Source organism: Plecotus auritus (assembly GCF_963455305.1).
Source record: "Plecotus auritus genome assembly, chromosome: 10".
Lineage (NCBI taxonomy): Eukaryota > Metazoa > Chordata > Mammalia > Chiroptera > Vespertilionidae > Plecotus > Plecotus auritus.
The window spans coordinates 48660153-48681935 of NC_137785.1; the positions used below are offsets into that span (position 1 = coordinate 48660153).

General features: G+C 43.1%; 1 protein-coding gene across 4 annotated transcripts in view; it reads left to right on the forward strand.

Moving 5' to 3' along the window:
• DYNC1LI2 (dynein cytoplasmic 1 light intermediate chain 2) overlaps nt 1-13373 on the forward strand; it is a 29653-nt gene extending 16280 nt beyond the window's left edge. For 2 of the 4 annotated variants that reach the window (XM_080645845.1, XM_080645847.1), the window contains 9 exons: nt 1626-1795; nt 3170-3263; nt 4201-4336; nt 6420-6531; nt 7003-7062; nt 7841-7882; nt 8274-8391; nt 9244-9360; nt 10399-10640. In XM_080645845.1, the coding sequence (XP_080501971.1) occupies nt 1626-1795; nt 3170-3263; nt 4201-4336; nt 6420-6531; nt 7003-7062; nt 7841-7882; nt 8274-8391; nt 9244-9360; nt 10399-10499 (950 nt within the window). In that variant the 3' untranslated portion in view covers nt 10500-10640. Of the gene's footprint in view, nt 1-1625; nt 1796-3169; nt 3264-4200; nt 4337-6419; nt 6532-7002; nt 7063-7840; nt 7883-8273; nt 8392-9243; nt 9361-10398; nt 10641-10803; nt 10856-13224 lie in introns of those variants that run through there. The other 2 variants (XM_080645844.1, XM_080645846.1) reach the window with 2 other exon arrangements.
• Nucleotides 13374-21783: the final 8410 nt, after the last annotated feature.

Consider the following 21783-nt stretch of genomic DNA (forward strand, 5'->3'; position numbering starts at 1 on the left):
GCCATCTCGGTTTCTCCCTATTTTTGCATTTTCTTAATGAACACGTTGTGGATGAGAGTAAAAGGGCTTTGGCCCTTTAGTCTTTAATAGGCATAGAAGGTTAGAACTGCCTGTTTGCTCCTCTGGCTCAGAGTAGCTTTAATCATCATGTCCTTATTCTCTGGCCTTACATGTGAGCCTTAAAGCACCCATGTGGCTTTGTGTTCACTTGGCTTAACTAAGGCCGTGGACCACTCAGCCTGAAGGCCTTCCTGTGGGTTGCACCTGGGCAAAGTAGTGACTGTGTGTGCCAAGAAGTGGATGTTGTACCACTGACCCCTTGTGCTAAAACAGGTCCTTGAACACTGTACATGTGACTCAGGATCTCCTACAGATGAGACCAAGTGCACAAGAGTGAGGATGACAAGATGGGGGTGGTGCTGGGCAAGCCCAGCCTCCCTTCTCAGTGTGGACATTATCTCAGCTCTCTGCAAACAGTTCTTGTGGAATTCAGATGGTTTTATTCTTTCTAATGAGGACTCTTGAGGAATTTTAGAAGTTAGCTATTTTTGGTGGTTGCCTCTGTTGAGGTAACACAGTCCAACTATCCTGATATTTTGAAAAAGTATGATATATAAGAAAAGTGGCTTTTTATAGTAGGAATTATTGAAGCCTTAAAGTTTTTTAAAAAAATATATTTTTTTATTGATTTCAGAGAGAAAGGGAGAGAGCTAGAGAGATAGAAGCATCAATGATGAGAGAGAATCATTGATTGGCTGCCTCCTGCACATCCCCTACTGCGGGGGATTGAGCCCGCAACCCGGGCATGTGCCCCTGGCCGGAATCGAACCTAGGACCCTTCAGTCCGCAGACCGACGCTCTATCCCCTGAGCCAAACCAGCTAGGGCGAGGCCTTTGAAGTTTTTAAAAACCTGTTTAAGAGTTGTATACAGCTCTAGCTGGTTTGGCTCAGGGGATAGAGCATTGGCCTGCGGACTGAAGGGTCCCAGGTTCGATTCCAGTCAAGGGCACATGCTGGGTTGTGGGCTCGATCCCCAGTAGGGGGCATGCAGGAGGCAGCCGATCAATGATTCTCTCTCATCATTGATGTTTCTATCTCTCCCTCTGCCTTCTTCTCTGAAATCAATAAAAATACATCTTTTTTAAAAAAAAGAGTTGAATACAATTGATGTCTAGGGGAATGTGTTTTTTTTAAATATGTTTTTGTTGATTTTTTTAGAGGGAGCAGGATAGAGAGATGAGAGAGAAACATCATCAATTGGCTGCCTCCTGCACACCCACACAGGGGATCGAGCCCGCAACCCGGGCATGTGCCCTGACGGGGAATCGAACCGGTGGCCTCTTGCTTCATGGGTTGATGCTCAACTGCTGAGCTACACCGGCCAGGCCAGGGGAATGTTTTTGCTGCTCTGAAGTTATAATGCTCAAACTGAATATGTCAGAATTGGCATTTTGCATCATCATCCCCAAATCCCTAATATTGCAGTAGGATGCAATTAGTAGGAAATTTGTCACAATTCTTTTTGTTTTGTGCTTGTTCCTACCTTTTTTTTTTTTTTTTTCAGTTTTCTAAAGCTGCCATGTATCTCTGTGTATGTAATTTTCTTTTCCTTTTTCACCTATAGTTGTGAAAGATTTTCAAGACTATATTGAACCAGAAGAAGGTTGTCAAGGTTCCCCACAGAGAAGAGGGCCTCTGACCTCGGGTCCTGATGAAGAAAATGTTGCCCTGCCTCTTGGTGACAATATGCTGACTCATAATCTGGGGATCCCAGTGTTGGTGGTGTGCACAAAGGTGTGTGCCAGGGAGCTGCAAACTTGGCTGGATTTGGCCAGTGAACAGTCACCATCTGAAAGAAACTAGGAAGCTTTAATTAGGCGTCTTCCCAAGGGAGAGTTGGGCTAATTCAGGATTCATTAAGGTACATTGAATATGTCAGCATAGAAAATGTCATTTAAACATTGTTGCTGGAAATATGACATAACTCAGTTGCTCATTGCCTGGGTTGATCTCTTCATGAAGCACTATCAATTTATTGAGTGATTCAAACTTAGAACTAAAAACAGTTTTCATAAGGCTGTTGAAAAATATATATGGAAGAGCAGAATTCTTTTGGGCTTTGGTCTGTAAAGTCTGTTGGACTTGAGATGATTTTCAGAAAGGAACATAAGCCTAGGAAAAGAAGGAAGGGAACTTGAAATTTCAGTTTCTTTTATCCTGCAGAATGATGAAGTGGAAATAGAAATTAAGTTCAGTTATAGAGAAAGAAAGTTGTGTCTCTTACAAAATAAAAAGAAGTGGCTTTAAAAACAGTTTGAGTTTCAAAAGTACTTTATTCCCAGTCAGAGCCACTGTGTTGCCCAAACTATAGGGTGTGCCTTTTGCATCGGGTTCTGCGAGCATGGAGCCCTATGGAATGTGCAGTGCCCAACCATGCCCAGTAGGCCTGTTTTTGTGTGTGTGTGTGTGTGTGTGTGTTTTAATATATATGTTTTTATTGACTTTTTACAGAGAGGAAGGGAGAGGGATAGAGAGTTAGAAACATCGATGAGAGAGAGACATCGATCAGCTGCCTCCTGCACACTCCCCACTAGGGATGTGCCCGCAGCCAAGGTACATGCCCTTGACTGGAATCGAACCTGAGACCCTTCAGTCCACAGGCCGATGCTCCATCCACTGAGCCAAACCAGTTAGGGCAAGCCTGTTTCTTGATGATGTGACCTTGTTTGATTCTTGGAACCTTAGTGAGGTGATCAGGGCTATTGTATTCCCACTTTACAGATAGGGAAACTGAGGTCCAGGATAAAAGAAAAAATATTCAGTTGCTTTTTTTTTCTTTAAAGAATTTTTATATATGTTTTTATTGATTTTAGAGAGGGGGGGAGGGAGAGGGAGAGATAGAAACATAGATTGGCTGCCTCCTGCACACTCTCTTCTGGGGATTGAACTGGCGACCTCTTGATGCATGGATCAACGGTCAACCACTGAACCACACCGGCTGGACTGTCCCGTTGCCTTTCACTCTTGTCTGTTTAATTAATGCTTGGACTTTTGCCTGTGGCTTTCTTTGGAGCTATGGTACTTTACTCTTGAAGAAGACACTCTTCAAGAGTGCATCAGGTAAAGATGCGAAAAGGTAACTCATTTTTCTTTCTGTCTTCCCTGCAGTGTGATGCCGTGAGTGTCCTGGAGAAGGAGCATGATTACAGGGACGAGCACTTTGACTTTATCCAGTCACATCTACGGAGGTTCTGCCTCCAGTGTATCCTTGAGGTGCTGTTTCGGGGCCCAGGGGCACAGGGTTCCCTCCCAAGTGGAGCATCTTCAAGGAGAAAAGTACTTCCTGAATCCAGAAAGATTCTGCCAGGGAGATACTGTATACATCTTTTTACTAGTTTTGTATTTTACTATGTTGGAATTTGAGACTTAAGAATTTTTGCCTATATTTGATCACTTTTATTTTTAATGCTGTACATTTGATAGGCTTTTATATTTAAGAAGAAAACTGATGTTTGATTTTATTACCAAGATACTTTTATCATATCTTGGAAATCTTTTTAAACTTTGCTTCTTTTGCAGAAAGGGTTAATTACCCAACACAGTATTGTTTTACATGCTACAAGTGTTTTGTGCTGTCCATGAGGAAGATGTTGTGTCAGTAATTCCTTGAGTCCAGTGTCTATAAAAATCCAATAGCAGTTGGTGCCATAGTCTCACTCCCTAGGGTGGGAGTGAGGGATACGTTCCTATTACTTCCTTTGGACCCTTTAGCTTGTCCTGCTCAGTGGTGGTTACCAGTACGTGTAGGTACCCATCTCATAAAAGTTTGCTTAATGATAAACTTAATCACATGTGAGCATCTGCGTGGGAAAGAATCTGTACCCTGGATATGCTGAGGGTGTTTCCTGGGCTAGCTTCAGAGTCATTAACTTGGCTGCTAAGAAGCAATCTTAATGGGTCAGAAAACAAGTTTACATGTTAAAAATGAACTGCATGGCCCACTAGCAACATGCTCTTTACTTTTGACCTGGTTTGTCTGCTACTATTATCCTTTTAGCTTTTAAAATTTTAACGCTTTTCTGTTGATCATGTATTAATCAAAAACTGGTCAACCTATGGGTGTAGTGTGAGGATTGTGCTTGTGTGTGTTTGCTTTTGTTTCCTGTAGTGAATTTATTTTCCTTAGGCAGATTGCTTAGATGGAGCTGCCTTGATTTACACATCAGTGAAGGAAGAAAAAAACCTCGACTTGTTGTATAAGTACATCGTTCATAAAACGTATGGTTTCCACTTTACCACGCCTGCCTTAGTTGTGGAAAAGGATGCAGTTTTTATGTGAGTTCTTTTTTAGATGATGCTTTCAAATTATTTTCTTTATTGTACATTTGCTCTTCACTTTATATCTTTCCAAGTAAGGTGCCTTCTGTCTTACATAGCCAGCTTTCTGCGACCTTGGGGCAAAGTGCTTGGGCTGGACCTCACAGGTGATAGGTACACTCAGATTTCCCTCTCCGCTCCTTCCCAGATTACTTGCCATTCTGCCTCCAGTCTGAGAGAAGTGGGTAGCGTGAGGTCATGGGTGCTGCCTTTCGTCCTTGAGAGCAAGTTGCCAAAACTGAAGCCAGCCATTTTTGCCACTTATTGTCTACTCTGGTAAAATACTAGCTGAGGGAGGGAGTTGAAGTAGAGGGAATTGGTGCTTTGGGGATCCTGAATGTTTTCTGTCGAAGCATCTGGTTTCTCTCTGCTCATCAGCAGGCATCCCTGTCAGCATGGGCTTTTGGCTATACTGCCTGCTTAGTGTGTTTCCAGCATTTCACATTTTGGGAGCCCCTGGCAAGGGATTTGGATACCTGTTTGCCTGAGTTTGTGTCTTTCACTCACTGGAGAATGATAATGCTGTGGAGGCATAAATAAATGTTGAAGCTGTGGTCTCTGAGAGGACTTATGCCAGTAGATCAATGTTTTTAGTCTTAGATATTCTCTTGACTTAAAAATTATAGGATATTCAGCAAATACTGAGCACCTCATAGGTACCTTGGTTCTATGCTGAGTACACAGAAATGAATGAGAGGTGGTCCCTGCACATGGCACTGTAGAGACATACCCACAGCCAAGGAGAGGTAGGGGAGTAGTGGGATAGTGGAGACAGTGCAGCAGGGAAGGCAGAGGGGGTGATGCTAGAAGGATGAATGGTGTGGGCCAGGCAGGCCAGAAAGAATGGAGGAGGAGGAGGGACAGCTATGTGAAGACTGAAGGTGTGAAAGCCAAGAGCTCAGGACTGAATGGATTGCCTCCTAAACATTCAGAGAGAACCTCACTTGGGCTGCTTGAGACAGCAAACCTAGAGGCTTGGACTGATATTAGAGAGTTGTCTAAAGCAGTCAGTGGCACAAGTGCAGAGTAGTATGTATTTGGAGTCGGCCAGTGCCCAGATCACACATGATCCCAGGGAGCAGGAGGAGCAGGGAGACTGGCTGGGTTTGGGGCTGGTCTGGAGTGGAGAAGTATCTTGCATCTTCTGAAGGCTGCATGGGTCATGGCGGTATCTTGATCACACCTTGTCCCTTTACACTTTTGGTCCTCTAGGTAGTTTGCCTATTTGGGAGCTGATGACGTCAGCAGAGCGATTTGGGTGCCGACCCCTGGCTAAGCACTGTCTTGGTTTTAGAGCTATGGAGCAGGAATTGAATGGAGAATGAGAGGCCTATGAGAACAATCAATCACCATCTTTTAGAACTTCTAAAGTTCAAATGTATGTCATGTAGGACATTTAAAACTTGCTCCTTTAGGAAAGTCTGTTGGCTGTGGCTTAACTTAATGGATCCTGGGTACCATCTTGCCCTGAGATGTCAAGCTAGGCAGCATCCATGTAGGAGCCTCAAGGACTCTTTGTGTCCCTTTGGTTTGGGGCCCAGGATAGTGCAGGTCGTGGTTCTCCCCTTGGCTCCAGGGTAGATTTTCCCAAACCAGTAAAATGTATGAACCAATCCATAAGAAACTTGTCAGAAAGATAAGAGAGAAACAGCTCACAGGAGAGGTGCCTGCATGCCAAAGAGAAACAGTCCCATCCTGAGCTGTGGCCTCTATGCTGGTCTCTGCATTCTCTGCTCTTAGAACAGGGCTCCATTGTATCCTTGCTCTTCTGGATGGAGTTGTGGGAAGGCTCTGAACACTTGCTGTGGGTCAGCATGTGTAGTCAGTAAGACCCCAGCAGGGCCTGCAGTGTTGATCTGATGAGTTATACCTGCAGTAAGTTTTGGCTTGTCTACTGAAAGTTGCAAGCCAACCCAGCAACTACAGACGAGATCTTGTGGGGAAAAACTCATCCAGGAGTCCTATCTAACCCAGAATGTGCTCTGTACACTATAAGGCAGTCCCAGGAAAAACAAGTCAATCCCTTTCTTTTTGCCTTTAGACCTGCTGGCTGGGACAATGAAAAGAAAATAGCCATTTTACATGAAAACTTCACAACTGTGAAGCCCGAAGATGCATATGAAGACTTTATCATGAAACCTCCTGTGAGAAAGGTAAGCAAATCAATCACTTTAAGAGTTACAGGTATTTTTTTAATGGGAAAAAAGAAACTATAAAGAATCAGATTTTACACATTAAATGATCCTAGGTCAGGGGTTAGTAATCCAAGGGCTTTATGAAAAAAAAAGTCTTTAGATGAAGTGTGGTATTATGCAGATGGATTCGGGTGGGCATGAGTGATGGAGTGGGGTTGACGTTTCCCCTTAGGTCCTGACAGTACCTCCGCCACCTCTGAACTACTTAGTTGATTGCTTGCTCCTAGGAGGTGTTAGAACCTGCTAGACTTTTAGAAAGTCACTTGGCCACATGCCAAGGCTGATCTCAGAAAAACAGTCTCAGCAGGGATTCTGCCCAGACCCATGTGGAGACCCTAGCCCAAGATGCTCCTTTCAGCATGAATTTTTATAGTAGTTCAGGTGTTCTTTACCTCTGACCACAAATGAGTGTGTCTCTTCCCTTCACAGCTGGTCCATGACAAAGAGTTGGCAGCGGAGGATGAGCAGGTGTTCCTAATGAAGCAGCAGGTAAGACCAGTGAGGCCAGAGCAGAGGCCTTCTCATGAGTGAAATGCCAGTTCCCTGGGGTGAGGTTGCCGGCATTAGAGAGCTGCTAAAGGAGTTGCGAGCAGGTCTCGTTTTCTTCCATTTCTAGAATTGGTGCAGAATAGGGATTAGACCACCTGCCTCAGGGAATCACTGCTTGCCTTGCAGATTCTACAGTGATGGGCTTAGTTATCTTTTTAAGTACCTTTTTTGTCTGGAAATGTAGGTTTTCTGGCATACTTACATGTTGGCCAAGTGCCCTGAACTCACTTCCATTATTTCACATAGCCCCCTACAGCCTTGGGAATGAAGGCAGGTGAGCTGATACACCCATTCTGTAGGTGAGGAAAGTAACTTCCCCAAGCTGACCAGTGAGGCCAGAGCAGAGGCCTTCAGGATGCAAACTCAGCCTCACCTGTTTCACTTGGGCTGTTAGACATGCCTATGTCTAACACGGGGTTAGACAGGACATGTCTGGTGGTGCAGGCAGGTCAACAGAGGGTGTTAACAGTTCTTTTGCCAACTGTTCCTCCCTTCTGTGCTCTCCTTGCTTCCTTAGCTTCAAAACTAGTTACTTAGAATATATTTTTTCACCAAATACCAAACTGCTCAATTGAAATTTTTTGCATTTAGAGTGTTAAACCTATGATTTGGTTGTTGTTAATGGTGCCCTCTAGTGGAATACTTGGAAGTGTTTCTCCAGACCTTCAGTGCTCTTGGCAGGCCTTGGTTAATGGCCAGTATGTCCCTCTCTTTGCAGTCACTCCTTGCCAAGCAGCCAGCCACGCCCACGAGAGCTTCCGTGAGTACCTTAAACAGAGGGTCAAGGCCCAGTGTCTTGGGTGTCTTCAAATCTTATACCATTATTTGTAAGAGCGTGTGTGGGCTTTTGTATTTTCAAAGGGAATTTGGTCCCCCAAAGGCCTAGGGCCAGGAACATAGTAGGAACTCAGAAAATATCTGAGGAAGGAATACTCCTCTGGGAATTTGAGTGAACAGGCTTTGTTATCTTGATACCTCTTCTCTCAGGAGAAACAGGTCTAGAAAGGGACTGAGCTGGGAGCAAAATCCCGGTCCTCCCATCCTTCTCCCTAGACTGGAAAATACCCTGTAGACTCATGGTTTCATTTTCGGAGTATGTATTTTCTGGTATTTTTATGCCTGTGTGTGACTTGGGTTGGTTTTGGACTTAGGAATCCCCTGCACGAGGACCCTCTGGCTCTCCAAGAACTCAGGGCCGGGGAGGGCCAGCCAGCGTGCCTAGTGCCTCCCCAGGCACGTCAGTAAAGAAGCCGGATCCAAACATCAAAAGTATGTATCCTGTGTCTGTGGAGAGTGGCTTAGTCCTAGGCTTGAGCTCTGTGGGGACTGTGTGGCTGGGTTTGGAAGGTAGAGACTCATGGGCTGTTTTCTTCCCCAAGAAGGGCTGCTTTCCACATCCCCTCTCTCAAGGGGAGGGACATGTGGTTGGCAGAGGCCAAGGCCTGTTTCTTTGTTGGAATCGGTGGCCCTTGCACCTGACTTTGTGTAAGACCTTGGTTAGGCAGTGCAGATTCCTTTGGAGAAGAATACAGTATAAGAAGTCACATTAAAATGTGTGTTTTGAGTCCTTAGTTTTGTTTCTCATTATGTTTATGTTATTACCATTTATGAATTGTGGGACTTACCCCCTTCACTTCTCTTGTGAAGCTCAATTACTTATTAGTTGAAATAGCTCTTTTCCCACTGGCTTAGTAATTAATACCCAAAGATGTTAGGTGCAATAAGACCTCAAAACAAAATTTTATTTTATTCTTGCATATTTGATGACTGTCTTCTATTCTGAATAAGAACTTTTCACAGCAGCTTTGGAGTGTTAGGGGATTATAAAACTCTGAAAAACACTGGCTTGGGGACTTGGGGAGGGAGATGATGTAAAGCACAGGTTATCTATTATGCCTCCAAACAGGTGGGAAATCTAAACAGGATTCCACTTATTAATCATGCGACTTGTAACTAGCTGCAGCAGTGGCCGTATATAAGGCATCATAGTAGATGAATGTGCTCAGTATGCTAGGAAGACAGTAGCCACTACTGGATCATTCCAAGCTGAAAACTAGGTTTTATTTGTTTAATTGAGTTACCCAGTTTGTGTGATGCTTTTTTTTCTTAATGTTTCCTTAGATAATGCAGCAAGTGAAGGCGTGTTGGCTAGCTTCTTCAACAGTCTGTTGAGTAAAAAAACAGGCTCTCCTGGAAGTCCTGGTGCTGGTGGGGTGCAGAGCACAGCCAAGAAGTCAGGTACTGATGGACCCTTGGAGACTTATGAGCCTTCTGGTTGAGGGGTGCTGGAGGTGGGAACTGGACAGGAGAGTGATTTCACCTGACCTACAGACCCTCGGTTTTCTCAGCAGCCAAGCAAAGGAAGCACTTTTCTGCTTTATACTGACTATACTTACAGTAGGATTACCTTATTACTGAGCAGGTTTCCTGGGCACATTTATGGTGGGATTAGTGTACATTCAGGTTCTCAGGAACTGACTGTTGGGTGAATTGAGGTAGGTCCTAACCTATACATGTCCCTGGTGTAGAAGCTCTGTCCATTGGAGGTCATAGTCTAGAGCAGTGGTCGGCAAACTCATTCATTAGTCAACAGAGCGGCCAGCCGCGGCTCGTGAGCCGCAGTTTGCCGACCACTGGTCTAGAGTGTACCGTTAGCATTTTATTTATTTAATTTCTTGTAATGCTTTATAAGGAGTTTTTTGTTTGTTTGGTTTTTTACTGCCCTCAGTCTTACCGTGCGCTGGAGTCTGTGAACACTCACTGTCTCACTGGAGGGTCATCATTTTTTCCTGCATGAAGCTCACCCCCCTCCATCTGTCCTTCTTTATGTCTTTAGAGCAAGTCTGTATCTTAGAGGTCTCTGGAACAAATAATCAAGTTCCTTGGGACTACACATTTTCCCTGGAAGCTTGAGGCCATTTTAGAAGTTCTTGGCTCTTAATTTTCCATTGGCTGTAAGATAAGTTATACAGTGTTTTCCCTAATGGGTGTTTTCATATCAAAGGATGCCATCAGGGAATCACTCCATCCTCAGGTCAGCCTGGGCCTTCAGGGCTCCTGAGTTCTTGCGGACTCAGAATCTGGTCTGGTGGCCCAGGCTGTGAGCTGATATTCCCTGGTAGGAAATAGGAATTACTTGGTTTTGGGAAACACAGACCTATGACATTTGGGATAAAAAAGGACTGAATTTAGGTCTGCCTCATAATCATTGTAATGAAAAAAGGCTTTTTTCAATAACCACCCATCATTGTGTTTTTTGTGTTTGTTTCTTTAAAGGACAAAAGACTGTGTTGACAAATGTTCAGGAAGAACTGGATAGGATGACTCGAAAACCAGACTCCATGGTAACAAACTCTTCAACAGAAAATGAAGCCTGATCCTCCTTAAAAGTGCATATGTAAAATGACCAAATAACTATGTATATTGATCTGCTAAGACCAGGATTTTTCTGATACGGCACATGCTATCAGTTTTTTGGGGCAGGGGAGATGAACTTTAAAAAAAAAAACTTCATTGGCTTGTCCGAGTGTGAATTGCACATTTAGGAAGATTATGTGTCAGATCCCTTTGTTAAGGATAAGCTTGGACTCGCAGGCATGTTGCTCTCTCGTGGGAAGCAAGTGCAGCTGGGTCTTCATGTGGAGGGGAAGGTAAATGAAGAGAGAGCCCTCTTTCTTTTAGGGCGGAGCAAATGAGAGCAGGAAATCATTCATCAGATGGTTCGTCTGACCAGGTGCGTGCTAGCAAATTCACTTGTTCTTGGGAAGCAGATTAAGTAGCAGAAAGTCCAGGAAACAAAAAAGGCTTAAAGGAGGAATGAGAGAAGTGATGGTGGGGAAGCAGAACGTTAAAGGAGGTGAAGGAAGGAGGAGATGGGCAGTGTTAGTAAATACTGTGTGTTCGGTAGAAGTTGAATAATCATTTTTAAGACTTAATATCAGAAGCATTTCCAAACTAAACACTAAGCAAAATGGGAATTAGAATTGTTCTGAATGCATCTTTAATTTATGAAAGATGTGCTAAGTGTGGGTGTGCCTGAGTCAGGTGGAGCTGACACAGGGATGGGGAAGATGGCAGCCTCCCAGGACTCAAGTGCTTGGCCTACATGTTCTCGTGGGAGGTGCTGGGCTCCATGCATGTGCATGGTGGGGCAGACAGTCACTGGGATGTGTTTAAAGTCGGCAGTTACAAAATTAGTTTACTTTAAATAGTGTTTTCTTAACAACAACTCCTCTGTTTTTTAAATTTCAAAAACATTTTTTTTTTTTACTACCACAGGCTGGCCTACAAATAGAGAATGGGTGACCAACCTCTCATTTTACTATAATGCAAACTACTGCAGAAAGTTTGAGGGAGGTTTTTAATGTAATTGCACACTGATTAATTGGCTTGCACCAATCCCTGCCTTACTGTCTGTGGAAGCCATCATGTGGTTCCATTGATGCAAAAGGGTCTTGTCCTAGCTCCCTGGTCTGATCAGTGCTATGAGGTGGACAAACAAATGAATGTTTTATATTGAAAATGAAAATGATATACTTCTCTTGTTTTATGTTTTTCATAAAATGTAGCTTTTTTTTTCCTTATGGAAATAAGAGTTTCAGGTGTCTCCATTTAGGGCAAATTCATGCACATTATCATGTCACAGCACCATTCTGGAAATGACTTCTGTGGATTTGAAATGGCACTTTTAATTTTATACATGATACAGAACTTTTAAAGGCAAACACTACCATTAATTTAATGTCTAAAACTGTTGTCAAACCAAGGGAAAAACCACAGTTCATTTATGTGGAGTTTACTTTTTTTATATGAATGTTTATTGTACTGTGTCTGAGCATAACTTCCCTAATGTTATTACTTTTACATAAAAGATTTGACTGACCACTAACATAGTACTGGGCATAACTTAATATCCTATGTTATAGAACAAGACTCTAAAACTGTCTTGAATTGCTTTTTTTTTTAAAGGTCTGAACACTGTTAAGGAGAAAGCTGAGTATTTACTTGCCTTTCTGACAAACATAAAACATGTTTCTTGTGCCAGTTTTATTGTTGAAAATATACTTTTTCACCCTTTTTAAATTCAGTTTTTTTTTTTTTAAATGTATTGTGGTTTCCAATTACCCAATTGTCCAGGTAATGACAGTAAACTGACTGTGGAGTGATCGTTGTGGGGTAGTGACCAATAGATGCCCAACAGCTTGTGACCACACTAGCTGGTGTGGTCACTTAATTTCTCTGTAGTGGCTGGGAGTGGGGCACAAAATGAGTGACCTCAGGAATAAGAAAGAATTCTTGGAAAGGCACATGCCTAAGAGGGATATGGAGTGATTTTAAATTTCAAAGCATAATTTTACTTTTCGTTTATTTTATTTTTTTATGATTTAAACTGATAAGCACTTTTGTGTCACTGTAAAATGTACTAAAACCGATGAAATGCTAAGGCACCTGTGTTTTGTGAGGGAGGGTTTCTTGGAGACCACTTTTAGTTTCTCATGACAAATGGATGCTCCTAGTATCAGAAGAAACTATTGCAAAGTGTCATGTGCTTAGTGGTTGCCAAAGTCTACCAACTTTGGGGAGCTGCAGGGTTCTTTCTGGGAGGTGGGGGGATGGGAGGGTCTTTTTGTTATTTTGGGGCTTTCAAGCATTGGAACCAAAGGCCAAACAATAAACAGCCTTTACTTTTTAAAGTAAAATTCATGTTATTTGCAGAATACACTTGTATGGTAGACTATTAAATACAATTTTATGACTATTTATATACATTATAGTGGTTACATCTGCTGTTTGTCTTTAAAATGGAAAAATCAAAGAAATAAGCCCAGCTTTGAAGATGTGGTCTTACTGAGGCCATGAATTATTCTTTCCTAAAAATGCAACGGGTATGCTGCTAGAATTATTTAATTTTGTTTGCACTTTTTTTTTTTTGATTGGCATTTTAAAATCAGTATTTAAATTGAAGACTTCGCGTTTCATTAGTTTTAACAAAGTTGAAAGTGACTGCTCTGTACATCATGACCTTAACAATGTTGATACTGTAAGTGGAAGTTCACTGTTGTCTCTATACTAAGTTTATTGGTATTTTTCACTTAAAATTAGGACTGCAGATTATTCCCTGAGCAGCCTTGGTCCAGGGGGTGGCTCTGTCCAGATTCAGTATGCAGTCATGTGGAACCTTGCTTTCTAGTGCTGGGAAAGAAGATGTCTCTAATTACTGGCTTCAATAAACACGAATCCAGACTGCTTATAATTTTTGGTGACTTTCTTTATGACAAATCTTCCCACTGGAGATACATTGAATTGTCTGCTCGACATGTGGGGTGTCTGCCCTGTAGCTAAAAATGTATACCTCTCGAAATTCTCAGAAATTATGTTAAAAAAAATTTGAAAGCCATATTTTGAGGTATGTGGAGTGTCACCTAGTGGGTAAAGTACAATGGTATTAGTGAGTTGTCCAACCTATTTTCTTGCCTCTTGGATAAATTTTTGATTTTCTGAATTGGGCTAGGTGATTTTCATTTAACTAATTTAGAAGCCTTGAGGATTCATAGAGGACTTGCAGAGCAACTATATCAATGGGAATAGTAAAATATGTTCAAGAAGATTAAATTCTTTGTATTAGACATCATTGCATTTCTAATTGTTATAGTTTAAGCATGTTGGTTTTCTTGTTCTTTAAAGCTGATTTAGTATACAAATTTTTCCCCCAACTTTTTATTTTGCAAAATTGTAAACCTCCAGAAAAGTTGAAAGAGAAGTATACTGAACTCTCACGTTCTTTTATATAAATTCACCAGTTAGTAATTATCACATTAGGAGTTCTTAAATGGTAATTTTCTTATCCCATCATTCCTTCTACATTTATTAGCTGGCATTCATCTGTAAAGAAGGGTTTTCTACGCTCTGTCCTTTTTGGGTTGTGGTTTTTACTATGAATTTGGTTTTATTTTTTTAATTCGAAGTGCTATAATCTAATAACTCAATCTTTTTTATGCTCAGCTTGCCCCAGATTTGAAGAGTGGTGATCTCCAACTAGCTGTGTCTTTTTTTAAAATTGAGATTTAATTCACAACTTCAAATCCACTTTAAAATGTTGATTTCAGGGATTTTTTAGTATATTCACTATGTTGTGTACCCATTACCACTACCAGATTCCAGAACATTTCCATCACCCTCAAAAGAAACCCTGTACCTAATAGTCCTACTTCTCCCATCTCCCCATTCCCTGGCAATCACAAATCTCTCTATGGATTTGCCGACTCTGGATATTTTACATAAATGGAATGATACAATATGTATAGCCTTTTTGTGTCTGGCTTCTTTTATTTTAGCACTAGAGGCCCGGTGCATGTAATTCTTGCAGGGGTAGGGTCCTGAGGCCTGGCCAGTGATCAGGGCCGATCCACTGCCACGCCTCCCTCCCTGCCTCCTTTGCCGCCTCCACCAGTCATGTTTTTACATAATGCCACAATGAATAGCCTTGTGCATATGTCGTTTTTACTTGTGGACATGTGTCTTCAGGGTAATTTCCTAGCAGTGGGACTACCTAGTCCAGGGGTGGGGAACGTTTGGTCTGGTCCTGCCAAGACATTAGGGGTGAGTTAATTAAATGTCTGACCAAATATAGCAGGCTAATTTTTAAAAATATATTTTTATTGATTTCAGAGAGTAAGGGAGAGGGAGAGAGAGAAACATCAATGATGAGAGAGAACCATTGATCGGCTGCCTCCTGCATGCTCCCTACTGGGGATTGAGCCTGCACCCCGGGCAGGTGCCCTTGACTGGAATCTAACATAGCTACCTTCAGTCCACAGACCGACGCTCTATCCACTGAGCCAAACCAGCGAGGGCAGTAGGCTAATTTTTAAGTTGATAATATGGCCCTCAAATGATGTTATAAATACACAAATGGTTCTTGGCAGAAAAAGGTTCCCCACCCTGTCCTAGTCAAAAGGTAAACAAATGTATTTAACGTAGTTTTTGTTTTGAGATGATCAAAGTCCTTTCCATAAAGGTTACATCATCCTGTACACCTACCAGCAGTTGTAGAAATTAGGAAGTTTGGTGAGTAAACACTTACTTTGGGGATTATTTGGTGACACTAGCAGTAGTATTGTAAAGCAAATGCTTATACCCTCCTGTATTCCAGTGATTCTATAGATGTTTCCTATAGAGTGATTTAATCTTCACAACAACTCTGAGAGACAAGTGCCTCTATCATCTCCATCTTACTTTCCAGATGAGGAAACTGAGGTATGGATAGACTAAACAGCTACCAAGGTCAGAGCCAGAATTGAATCCAAGAGGTCTAGCTTCTGAGTTTCAGCTAATTGTGGTGCTGTGCAGGTGTTTATTTTACGCATTTAAAACAGATGGGGAAATATGCCAATTGAAAGTGTTTTCATATGTGGTCCTAAGCCAGCCGTGGGCAAACTACGGCCCGCGGGCCAGATCCGGCCCATTCGGCTGTTCTATCTGGCCCGTGGAGCCGAAAGAGCGGAGGGTTCTCTTGCTCTCCCCTCCACTCCTTTACTTTGAATTTATATTAGTTCACACAAACACTCCATCCATGCTTTTGTTCCGGCCCTCCGGTCCAGTTTAAGAACCCATTGTGGCCCTCGAGTCAAAAAGTTTGCCCACCCCTGTGACCTAAGCACGTGTGCTGCTGTTTAGCCTTTTTCCCTTTCTGTCACAGATGGAGGAGTCATTCTTGTTAGGTGGGAAAATATGGCAGAGAATGTACCCAAAGAGAAAGAATACAATACACCTGTAAAAAGGGGGAAGGGTCCACAGTCAGTTACTTTGCTGAGAAAGGCAGGTTGTGCCTGCCACTCCCATATCTTGGAAGGATAGCTACCTCTGAAGGCATGAAGAGTTTAGGGTTACCTGCGGTAAGGGCTTTTGGCAGGCCCTGAGATGTAGACTTTCACCAGGTCTGCATCTGGGTTTTTTCTCCTGCCACCTCCGTATTGGGAGCCGTGCATGGAGGGAAGCAGCTGGACTGTTGGCAAGGGAAGGATTAGGCTCCGATGGGTTCCAATCCTGGTACTTCCTCTGACCTTGCAGAAGTCTTACTATGGAATCAGGCAAATTTAGTTTAGACAGATGAGCAATTGATCAAAAAGCAGAAAAAGAAAACAATCAAAATTGGGGAACTTCACCCTTTTTTAGGCCTTTCTTTGTAAAGTGGGGATAAAATGTCTTTCCATTCATTGTGAACATTAGAGGAGGTACACATGTGCCTGGCTTAGGGTAGGTTTTCAATGTGATTGTTGACCCTGAAAATACCTCTAGGAAACTCCCTAATAAACATTGTTACAGCAACACTCCCTTTGTAGAATCTACCATTTCCATTTGTGGCATTTTACATTCTGTAGTTTAAATATCATCTCTAAAGAAAACAGGTTGGAGGGATGGATGGGTATCCTGTAACCATTCTCCTGGTGTAGTTCCCATGGGATGCCACACACAGCTGAGCCCTCCATTCTGGAGGCAAGGACAGTGCTTGCTCTTTAGTGCTGTATTCCTTACCCTGTAAGGCCTGCAGATAGCCACAAGGATGCAAGTGCTATCTTGATGCCTGCTGACTTGATGAGGCACAGATAGTGTGTTCTGATTAGGAGACTGAGATGACAGGCCTGTAGCAGTGTTGGGAGCAGGAGGCAGGAAGAAGCCAAAACCACTGCGCGTGGACAGTGTACCCTGCTGGTGCAATGGGCCAGGCCACCCTTGAGACATAGCCCAGAAGTCTCTTCCTGGGCTTTGATTCTGAGGGAATCTTACAGATTGAAGGGGGAGGAGATGCTGAGATAGCAGGGGATTGAGAGGCCAGGAATGGGGCTTTCGGGGTGTACCAGATCAGTGGGAACCAGGGTTCTTTTTGGGAGGGTTGAGACCTTGGGCAGCATTTCCCAGAGGAGGAGCCTAACTTTTCAAGTGCTTCTAATCTTGTTAATTCCTATGTGAATAAAGTTAACATTTTTTCCAGTACTGTTAACATTGAATTGTGTTGTATTTGTTTTGTTAATCCTCACCTGAGGATATTTTTCCCATTGATTTTAGAAGGGAGGGAAGGGGGAAAAAGAAATATTGATATGAGAAAGACACATTGGTTGCCTCCCGCAAGTGCCCCAGCTGGGGCCAGAGGTTGAACAGGCAACCCAGGTACATGCCCTTGACTGGGAATCAAACGCAAGACCCTTCCGTGCACGGGCCAATACTCTATCCACTGAGCCACACCGGGCAGGGCTGAACTGTGTTCTATCTTGATTGTTTTCATCAAGCAACTCAAGGTAAATCACACAAATGTCAAGGTATTTTTATATATGATGTTTCTCTAGAACGTTTAATGGAATGTAGTTAACATTCCTAAATGGTCATCAGGCTCCTCCATCTTCCCCACCCTGCCTCCCAGCAAATCCTCCTCACCTAATCAGTTCCTTTTAAAGAACTTCTATTTCAAGTTCCAGAAAAGGCAATTAAGATCTGAATTTCAGATTATAAGCATCTTAATTTTTATTAGGAGAAAAATTCAACAATTTAAAATGTGTCCCTTTTTAAGGCAGTAATTTATTTTAGAGAATGGGGTTGCTTGGGTACATCTGTCAGCAGCCTGTGGCATGTTACATCTGTCCTTGATATTTAAAATATTTGGCACCATTTTGCTGGGAATCCATTTCTGACCTCAGAATCATCTAACAAATGTTAGCCTGGAATTAAACTTTGGAGTGTATAGGACACTAAACACTGTACTTGTTTGAACTTTGCATAAAGATAATATGTGCATGTTGAGAAGGTATGTCAGCAATTCCAATTACTCTTTGGTGGTTTTGCTCCCTGAAAACCTATCTGAGGGGATATGTTCTCTCTACAGCAGGCCCACAGGAGGCGAGCAGACAGCAAGTCACTTAACCTCTCTGAATCTTTTTTTTTTTTTTTAATGTATTTTATTGGTTTTTTACAGAGGAAGGGAGAGGGATAGAGAGTTAGAAACATCGATGAGCGAGAAACATTGATCAGCTGCCTCCTGCACACCCCCTACTGGGAATGTGCCTGCAACCAAGGTATGTGCTCTTGACCGGATTCGAAGCTGGGACCCTTCAGTCCGAAGGCCGATGCTCTATCCACTGAGCCAAACCGGTTAGGGCACCTCTCTGAATCTTAGCTCCTCTTCTGGAAAGTGGTGTGGAGAATCTCACTTATCTCATAGGCAAGCTGGCTGCCTTGAGATGCCTGCTTCATGCAGTGCCCAGCATGCAGATAGTCCTGAAACTGAACGAGCCCTGAACTAATGGTGTGGGAGACAAAGATCTTAGTTCTTGAAAAGGCCCGAGAAAGCATCACTTTAAAGATGGGGAAAGAGCCGGACCAGTGGCTCAGTGGTTGAGCATTGACCTGTGCCAGGGCACATGCCTGGGTTGCGGGCTTGATCCCCAGTAGGGGGCGCGCAGGAGGCAGCTGATCAATGGTTCTTTCTCATTACTGATGTTTCTCCCTCTCCCTCACTGAAATCAATAAAAATGTATTAAACAAAACGATGGGGAAAGAGACCAGAGAGAGAAATTACTTGTCAAGGTCACACAGAAGGAAGCAGAGTCGTGACTGAGAATCCAGGAGTCGTTGCTGCCTCTCTGTACCCCATCTGCATACTTTCCCCCACCCTGGGCAGTGCCTAACACTAGGTTTTAAATCCAAAGACATGAACTGCTAGTTTAGACTGAGCAGGAGAGCTATTTTAGGGCAGACAAGCTTTCAGCACACCATAAATTCCATCACCTGGGCAACTGCCTGATTTCTTAGGCAAAGCAGTTCTCTGCCATCTGCATGTGTGGGCTTCTGCATAAGTGGTTGAAGTATGTGGCCTCCTGGGACCTCCTCCCTGCTGCTCCTCAGCAACTCCTGCCATCTTCCAAGGAACCCTGGGCATGAGTGGGTGACACTCAAGATGCCAGTGATAAGAGAACTAGGTGGACCCTGCTCCTACAGGGCTGATAGTCTTCTGGGAGCAACAGACAAGCCAACTGATGTCTCTACCACACAGCTTCTCTGCTCAAAATAAAACCTTTCCTCTTTCTCACTGATTTGGCCTTAAAATTTTTTAGGTGGGCAGAGCATGGCAGATGTCTGGGCTGGGCTGGGAGCTGTGAAGACCCAGAGCCAGTCTTTGGAATCTGAGCGGAGTAAAGAGAATGCCTCTGGGGTGTCGGGGACCGGACGGGAAAATGGCGTGGCATGGAGAGGTAGCCCAATAGGGTGAAAAGGGCATCTTCCTGAGTGAGATTGTGGTGGTGGTGGGGGGGCCACAGGGTGTCAGAACCCAAGTGGGGCTGGCCCGACTTCGTATAAGCCCGTGGGGTGAAGGGCACCCACATGGGTTGTCAGAACCTGAGTGGGGTGAGTGAGAGGGATGGTTCAATGTGGGGTCATGTGACAGGAGGGCACTTGTGCAGGGATAGGGGTGGGGATGGGGATGGGAGGATGGTTACATACAGGAACGTTGATCAAGTAAATGTATGAAAGAAAATAGCCAGATTTCTCACTGACAGAGAAGGGTGTTAAAAATAATGGAAAGAGAAAACTAGAATGTTGGAATGGTGTTGCAACTATCAGTGTGAACTTACGGTCTTATGGTTTTCAATAGACACATACACAGATATAAAAACATGTATGTAAATATATATATATATATAAAATTTCCTAGCTGTTTGCACTGAGAGGTCCTGGGAGCTGACACAGCCTAATAGCAATGAGCACACCTTGTGCCTAGATCTCTGTTTCTAAGTACCATTTCCAATAAAATAAATCGGGTGGGAATGGTTGGTTCCAGGGCTGTGGCAAGCAAAGTGTGAGCTTGGAACATCTGTGCCAGAAAGTAAAAAGGGATCAAAACACAAAAACAAGAGTGCACTGGCCAAATCAATGACAATCTGAGCATCAAAAAAAGAAAAGATTGTAATGGAGTATATATAACCCATTGAATAAAATAGGAAGTCATGAATCTATATTGATATAAATTAATAAGCTGATTGGAAGTTTCATGAGAAATAGCATTCCTCATCAAAATTTAAATTTATATAACTTATTCCGTGGGTTATCAGACATTACAATTAATATTTAGATGCTCAAATTGTCCCAGGTTTTTTCCTTTATTACAAGGCGGGGAAAAGAGTAACTTGCAGCGGAGAAGCCTGGTAGACACAAGCCTAATCAACTGATCAAAGGGAACATCATTAGGACAAGGAGCAATCACAGGCCTCCTGACAGGCTGAGCTAAGAATGCATCACTTCTAGGGGGTTTCTGCCCAAAGTGTAATCCTAAGGAAACATCAGACCAACCCAAATTGAGGGACATTCTGCAAAACAATTGGCTGTAATCTTCAAAAGTGTGAAGGTCATAGAAGTCAAGACTGGTCTGAGGACCTGTTTCAGTCTGAAGGAGACTAAAAAGACATGACAAAGGAATGCATGATTCTGAATGGGGTCATTATGCTACAAAGACAGGGACATTGGCAAAACTTGAATGGGATCCGAGGGTTAGTGGTAGTGATGTGTCAGTAATGATTTCCTGATTGTATTCTGGTAAAGGAGAATGTCCCTGTTGGCAGGACATACGCACTACTAAAGTATTTGGGGATGATGGGGTATTAGATTGGCAACTCAAATAGGTAAGTGGGGGGAGTTTTTTGTACTGTGTTTACAGCCTTTTAAATGTTTAAAAATAATTTTGATGTTTCCAAATAAATTTATTTAATTAAAACAATCTTTAGGTCTGCCCGTGTATACAGGCTAAAAAGTGCAAGTGGTGTGCCTTTCAGGCCTTTGGCAATAGATCCTAGAACCTTCAACTCCATGACTTCTTTAAGTGTGTTCCTCGGCCGCTATTTCATTCCCCCTCCCCCCAATGTCTTGGTCTCCCAGACTCTGCCCTTCGCATGTCACACAGAGTGTTTTCTTGTCCACTCTGATCAGTTACCTAAGGTTTGTCTGTCCTCAGGCTTAGCTCATGTGCCCACAGATCTGGAGGGCTTCAGCCCACTTCTTCTCCAAGAATCAGGCTCCCTGAACCACCTTGAGGGCTTTTCTGGCTGCCCCAGGTTTCCCCAAATGAGTCTGGGGGCCCCTAGGTATCTATAGATATACTCGGGGGCACTGAGACTTTTTTTTTTTTTTCCCAAGGTCCACCATTTTTTTAAAATACATTTTTATTGATTTCAGAGGGAGAGAGAGAGATAGAAACATCAATGATGACAGAGATCATTGATTGGCTGCCTCCTGCACGCCCCCTACTGGGGATCAAGCCCACAACTGAGGCATGTGTGCCCTTGACCGGAATCGAACCTGGGACCCTTCTGTCCACAGACTGATGCTCTACCCACTGAGCCAAACCAGTTAGGGCGAGACCATATTTTTTTAAGGGCTTTGTACATAATTCAGGGTAACAGAATCTCTACTCCCCATTTGATACAGAGGAGATAAGATTTTGAATTATTCATCTGTACTTTTTGTTTTCACCCAAATCTGATCATGTCAGTCCCTGCTTACAGAGCAAAATGCAGCTCTGATGGCTCCCCTGACTGCTGGGGCTTTGGGAATCTGTTTCCAGCAAGGCAGCCTACCTGTCTCAGCCCCTGCCCTTCAAATACCTTTTACCTCTTCCTG